Raw genomic sequence first — 6,632 nt, 5'->3', positions numbered from 1 at the left:
CTGCAGGCACCTCTTCCCGGAGCGACAGTCTGCTGCTCTGTAGACACGCACATCACACGCACGCGCTTGCAGAACGCAGCGGAAAGCGCAGTTGTGCCTCATGCTGATGGAAACCTGAAAGCGGGAGGTGGAGACCAGGGAAGTGTCGGGTTCGGCGGCGTGACGCGCGCAGCTCCGAGCTCGTCCAATCACCGCGCTCCTCACAGCTCGTCCAATCTTATAAAGACCGCGCGCGCCTCTCACGTAGCGCAGGTTTCGGACTCCATTTGGAAATAAAGCAGCACGCGCGCGCGGGACCCGAAGAGAGGAGCGCTTTCTCTCGCGTGCTCACTGAAACGCTGAAGTGTCTCCCGAGAGCGCGAGAGTGAAACGACTTCACGCGCATCAGTGGATTTCGGGCGCTGTGACGCGGCTCAAGTCGTCCGGGTGGAAAAAAAGTATATTTAAAGAAATCCTTGCAGTTATTGAGGTGTGAAATCTGGTTAGGAGTCGGAGGTGCGCTGAAAGTGTCAGTGAGTGAGAAAACACTCCGAGGACTGTTTCACGGCCGTCTCGAGCCGCATTCACCGGGTGTGAGTTTTTATTGTAAAGCGTCTCGTATGAATCTCCTCGACCCCTACCTCAAGATGACGGACGAGCAAGAGAAGGGCCTATCGGACGCACCGAGTCCGAGCATGTCCGAGGATTCGGCGGGGTCTCCGTGTCCGTCTGCCTCCGGCTCGGGCTCGTGCTCGGACGTGGAGAGCGCCGGTGGGCGCGCGCGCGACAGCGGCGGCGAGCTGAAAAAGGACGTGGACGACGAGCACGAGAACAACGAGAAGTTCCCGCAGTGCATCCGCGAGGCCGTGTCGCAGGTGCTCAAGGGCTACGACTGGACGCTCGTGCCCGTACCGGTGCGCGTGCACGGCGCCAGCAAAAACAAGCCGCACGTGAAAAGGCCCATGAACGCGTTCATGGTGTGGGCGCAGGCCGCGCGCCGCAAACTCGCAGATCAGTATCCTCATCTGCACAACGCCGAGCTGAGCAAGACCCTGGGCAAGTTATGGAGGTAAGACAGCAGGGAGATGAGCAATTTATTAAAGCTGTGTTAGTTAAAGGCAACTGTGAGGGATGCAGTCTTTTGTTTTTGGGTATGAAGTTATGGAGGATGGCGCAGCTGTGATTTAAGAGCTCATGTTAGCAGTCAGCAACAAACTCACACAGCAGCATTTCAGTCATATAGTTCAGGTCTAACAGCGCATCCATAAGTTCTCAGTTCACTCTGAGTGCATAACTCCTCCAGTGCTGAATTAACCCTTGCAGTGCTCAGTAGGGTGTTAATACCACAGGTTCTGCTCTGTAACACAGTTGTGTTTTAAAGTGTTGTTAACACTTTATGCCTGAAATATTGTTTTAAATGTTCCACTGTTCATTTTTGTTCTTTTTGATCAGATTGCTGAACGACGTGGAGAAGCGTCCATTCGTGGAAGAGGCTGAGCGCCTGCGTGTGCAACACAAGAAGGATCACCCTGACTACAAGTACCAGCCACGGCGAAGGAAATCAGCCAAGAATGGTCAGGGCGAGGGGGAAGAGGGTGCGGAGCACACACACGTCTCCACCAACGCCATCTTCAAGGCCCTGCAGCAGGCCGACTCTCCAGCATCCAGCATGGGAGAGGTGCACTCCCCCAGCGAGCAGTCAGGTAAGGAGACAATGCTGCCAAGTGGCTTTTTTTTTAACGTATAACTAAATTCTAATTGAATTGTTCCATGTTGTCTTTGGTTAAATAATACAATAATGAGGCTATGAATAATGCAGTTAGAAATTAAGAAGTATTCAGGTATTCTGAATCCTGGTCCAGAATTTGTTAGTTTATTGCAAGTGTTGCTTCAGATGGGTTCAACTGTACTGTATTTACCACACAGGCCAGTCCCAGGGTCCCCCGACTCCGCCCACCACCCCCAAAATTGACGCTCAGGCAGGCAAAAGTGAGCCAAAGCGCGAGGGCCGCCCGCTCCAGGATGGCATCGGAGTTACTGTTGGCTCTGGCGGGCAGCGTCAGCTTAACATCGACTTCCGCGACGTGGACCTGGGTGAACTGAGCAGCGACGTCATCTCACACATGGAGAGCTTTGACGTGGCCGAATTTGACCAGTACCTGCCACCTAACGGGCACCCCGGGCATGGCTGGATGGGTTCAGCGGGCACCGGTTGGATGGCCAAGAGCCCGAGCTCCAGCCCTCAGGTGGGTGCTGCCAGCCCTGGTGAGGATCAGAGCCAGCAGAGGACAGCGCACATCAAAACCGAGCAGCTGAGTCCCAGCCATTACGGCTCCTTTAACCTGCAGCACTACACCACTTCCACTTCATCCTCTGCCTTCCCATCATGCATCAGCCGGCCGCAGTACGACTACACCGACCAGCAAGGCGGCGCGACGTCCTATTACTCAACAGGCCAGAGCTCGATTTATTCCACCTTTAACTACATGAGTCCCAGCCAGAGGCCCATGTACACCCCCATCACCGAGACCCAATCAGGCCACAGCCCCCAGCACTGGGACCAGCAGCCTGTCTACACACAGCTCTCCAGACCCTGAGAACGCACACACACACACGCACACACAGGCACACACACGCACGCACAGATATGTACCCATGCAGTGAAGATTATTTAACAAGGCTGATGGCCCCACATAGCGGCCCTCCATCACTCTTCCTGTAAAGCACACACTTGAATACTCGCCAGAGGAAGACTGGAAGGAAAGCTGGTCTTTAAAAAAGAGCAGCTCACGACGTGCCTTTTTCATCTTTAAATCGCCTGATGCCAATTAGATATATATTTTTAGCTTTGATTGCGAGAAAAGAGAAACGTTTTTCTGCGAAAAGAAGAATCCTCTGTGAGGACTTAATTAATTATTGTACTTTAGTATGTACTGTGTATGTTTTCTTATCTTTTCCATAGCTGATAGGGATTTTATTCTGTAGGGAAACGGTTTATTTTTTACTAAACCACTCTTAGCAGTCCTGCCTAGTCATCCTCATGGCATTTTCTTATCGGCCTCTAGGATTCTGTTTGCTGCGCTAGTGGATCTTCATGCCGTTGCATCCTACATTCAATTCACTTTGGTTATTTCTTGTATTTATGATTATTAAAAATGTTCCTGATGCTTTAGAGTGGTGTATTTTTAATGTTTTTGTATGACATGTCTGCCTTGTGCACCATCAGTGCCTGGTCTTGTGGGTTTTTTTGTCAAGGTAGAATGTGCAGCTGAGAATTTACTTAGTGCCTGACAGTGGCAGGAAGTGACCTTTGACCCCATGTCATTATTTCCAGTCAACAGTTGTACTGGTCTCATCTTTCCACCCTGACTCCCTTTTTTCTGTTCAGTCTTAACCTCTTCTAATTTATTTATTAGTCTTAATTTTATTTCAGATTAATTAAGTGCAGCGTATTCATTAATACTGTAAGCAACTAATTATTTTGTCTTTGGAAGTTACCCTTCTGGATATTGTAATGTTTAATCCAAGTCATTAAACCGGAAGGGTTGCTACTTAATATGGTACAGTTCTGTAATCATCATGTTTATTTATCATATCTAGATGTCTCTATTTTAAATGTTTATTTGTCTCTTTTTTTCCTTCTTTTGTGCTAGCCAGAATTGATGATGAAGTACTGTCAAGGCTGATCGAACTGGAACTGTCAGCTTTCTTCCATCAGGAAGTTTTTTTGAAGCTCTGTTTGAAGCTGTAACTGTCTTTTTGTGTGTGTGATTGTTTATAGAGATACCAGAGATTTCACATCAAATCTTTTCAAAGATCGAATTTTCCATGCCACATATCTTATTCCTGTTGTTACATCTTCCAAACATTTTTTTTTCTTTCACCAGACTTAACATGATTTTCTTTAAATAATTGCATTTTTTATTATATTTGCAATAAAAGTAAAAAAAATCTCTGAAATAAAAGTGTAGCTTCTGTTTCTTTTTAAATTTTCAAATCCAGAAACATAATAAATAACCATTGAAGGATAAATGTTCCGAATCTCTTTTCGGTCATTTATTTATTTTATCAGCTCAAGTATCCAAACCGATTGAAGTGAGACAGAAAGTGAGGTGAAGGAATTAGACTAAATCCACATTATGACAAGTTAGTAATTATTTTACTTTCGTTTTTTAATTAAAAAATGAAGGGAGATGTGCTGTTTAAAACATTCGTCTTCAGTAAGCGATTTTTATCCTGGTCAGGATGGTGGTGGATCTGGAGCTTGTCCTGGGAACATCGCTGAGCACCATGCACACATTCACACACTCATGCACACAGGGGTAGTTTAGCAAAGCCCATCCACCTACTGGCATGATATGGGGAGGTGGAGAACCCACAGGAAACCCTCGCGGAGAGCAGTACAGTGATCTGAACTCAGAATCGACTCAGAAGGCCTGAAGATACTTAAACTGATATTACACAAATTCAAATAAATGTACATTTCCTATTTATTAATATTCCTATTCGTTTTGCTGTAGTTGATAAATATAACAGAAGCTGAAACCTAACTGGTTAACTTGTTAAGACATTTCCAAATGCCAGAAGTTTTTAGAGTCAAAATCTAAAAATGAGGAAAATGAAAAATTGAATTCTATCTGCTCTACGTTTTCTCCTCCATCCTGCTTTTCTAATTCTTCATTCACAGAACAAACATATTGTACTTTTTTCCTCTTTTAAAGGTCAATGAAAGGAAATACTGAGACACAGAAAGTAATATTAAAGTGTTTTTCACGTTGCCGTTCAGCGTTGGATACCAACGCGGCGCTGAGTGACACTTTATAAATGAATGGCTAGTAACGTGATACGATGCTTCATGTTCTGCTTCCTCATCGGAATTCACTTCACTTTACAATAAGGATGTCAGATCACAGTTGTGTACTTCCTAACCTACAGTCGGATATTTTCACTTTATTAAAACATCAGATTATCTTTCTGCCTTTGCAAGTTGAAAATGTGCCTCCACACCTCCTGCAGTATTTACAGAGTGTATGATATGTTACACACATGCTAAGGTGAGCAGATGGGCCTCAGTGTATGTTTGGCCGAGGGAAAGGTCAGAGGTCAACCATCGCCAGCTGTTTCACAGCAGAAGGGTCTGTTATTCATGTATACATACGCACTGAACTCTCTCCAATATAACACTGTGGTGGATAATTCATACCTGATTTAAATAATGGAATTTTGTGGAATTTTGATTTAAATATAAATATTGAGTATTAAATCAATTACTCCTGTACTACATGGAAGTAAATTATGTTCAGGTGCTTCCACATAGCACATACTTAAGGCTTGTTCCATTTAAGCTACATACCGTATATTAGGTTATAAAGTTACACATATTTATACCACAGCACTGCTTTTTTATTCTGATTGGTCAGAGAGTGCTGATTAATTTTCTAAAACAGCAGCTCTGACAGTAATTTTAGCAACAAGCAACTCACAGGTTTATATTAATGTGCTCGTTGTAATATGTTATTGTTTCTATAGTAACAATGCAGAGGCGGCTTCAGAACATGCTGACGGGGTGGTCAAGGTGGGCCACAGAGATAGTGTGGGGTGGCCATAGTGAAATGTCATAGCCTTAAAGCCAGATAATATTAATGTACAATCCTATAGTTTGTCACATGGTATTTCAGCCTATGCTAATTTCTAAACTTTGGTTAGAATCTATGGTCATGTTTGTAGTAAGTTTGTTGTTTTGTTTTGTTTTGTGTTTGTTTTTAGTTTTTAAATAATACTACACAGTATTTGAGAGCTCGTTAATAATTTTCAGTACTGGCTATATACAGTATGTTTATTAATCACTGGGAATACAAGGTTATATAATATTCATAACATTAACATTAACAGAACACAAAGTTTGCTTTAATGTTTCAGGATCGTAGTTGATAAACTAAGCCAACAACTGAAATGCAAAAAAAATAAAAAATAAAATGTCCATCAGCCAGTTACTGTATAAACCCCAAATCTCACTGTTCTCTTTTTGTTCTCTTTCTGTTCTCTTTTATGTTGTGTTTGATGTCGTTCCAAATTTTGGTGCCTTTTAGTTTTAGTTACGCTGGTATACTGTAGCTAGACCTGCTGGAGTCTGTGCTTACAGTCTGCTCTTACACACTCTCCCTATGCAAACCTCTTTAAATAATCTGTTCTCTCTCAGTGCAATGCCAGTGCCAGGTCCTGGCACACTTCTCTCACCCTCCAGACCTGTGTGTGATTCATACTGATACTCTACTTCTGCACTTATGGCTCAATCTCTGCTGCTGTGGATGCTCCCACGTGGATGATACAAAGATCAGCATTTCCCCAAAATAGCTTATTCCTAAGACTAACTTTTATGCTTTAGTGAATTATCTCATCCGGATACTTCTTACGCTCATCCCAGAATCATTAACAATATGATCATAAACATTCCGTATCCTTTCAACACACTTAGAACTGTCTGACTTGACTCTTCTATAACCGTATACTGTAATGATTCACACGATCCGGTGTCACCCAGAAGAGGACGGGTTCCCTTTTGAGTCTGCTTCCTCTCAACATTTCTTCCTCATGTCTTCTCAGGGAATTTTTCATGGCCACCGTCACTTCTGACTTGTTCATTCTGTGGCAAT

At 43.9% G+C, this 6,632-nt stretch overlaps 1 protein-coding gene across 1 annotated transcript; it reads left to right on the top strand.

Annotated features, from left to right (window-relative positions):
- The first annotated feature begins 228 nt into the window (after positions 1-228).
- Positions 229-6,423, top strand: sox9a (SRY-box transcription factor 9a). Its single transcript, XM_026915800.3, has 3 exons — positions 229-1,048; positions 1,432-1,682; positions 1,906-6,423. The coding sequence occupies exons 1-3, from the start codon at positions 600-602 to the stop codon at positions 2,574-2,576; spliced, it is 1,371 nt and encodes a 456-aa protein (XP_026771601.1). The 5' UTR covers positions 229-599; the 3' UTR covers positions 2,577-6,423.
- The last annotated feature ends 209 nt before the right edge of the window (positions 6,424-6,632 follow it).

This window comes from Pangasianodon hypophthalmus, chromosome 12 (genome assembly GCF_027358585.1).
Source record: "Pangasianodon hypophthalmus isolate fPanHyp1 chromosome 12, fPanHyp1.pri, whole genome shotgun sequence".
NCBI lineage: Eukaryota > Metazoa > Chordata > Actinopteri > Siluriformes > Pangasiidae > Pangasianodon > Pangasianodon hypophthalmus.
This window is presented reverse-complemented; position numbering and strand designations above follow the sequence as displayed.

Excerpts from the sequence above, each read along its gene's own strand:
- sox9a (XM_026915800.3), top strand. The coding sequence starts at position 600 with ATGAATCTCCTCGACCCCTACCTCAAGATGACGGACGAGCAAGAGAAG. Across the intron at positions 1,049-1,431 it reads ACCCTGGGCAAGTTATGGAG|ATTGCTGAACGACGTGGAGA; the intron begins GTAAGACAGCAG and ends CTTTTTGATCAG. Across the intron at positions 1,683-1,905 it reads CTCCCCCAGCGAGCAGTCAG|GCCAGTCCCAGGGTCCCCCG; the intron begins GTAAGGAGACAA and ends TTTACCACACAG.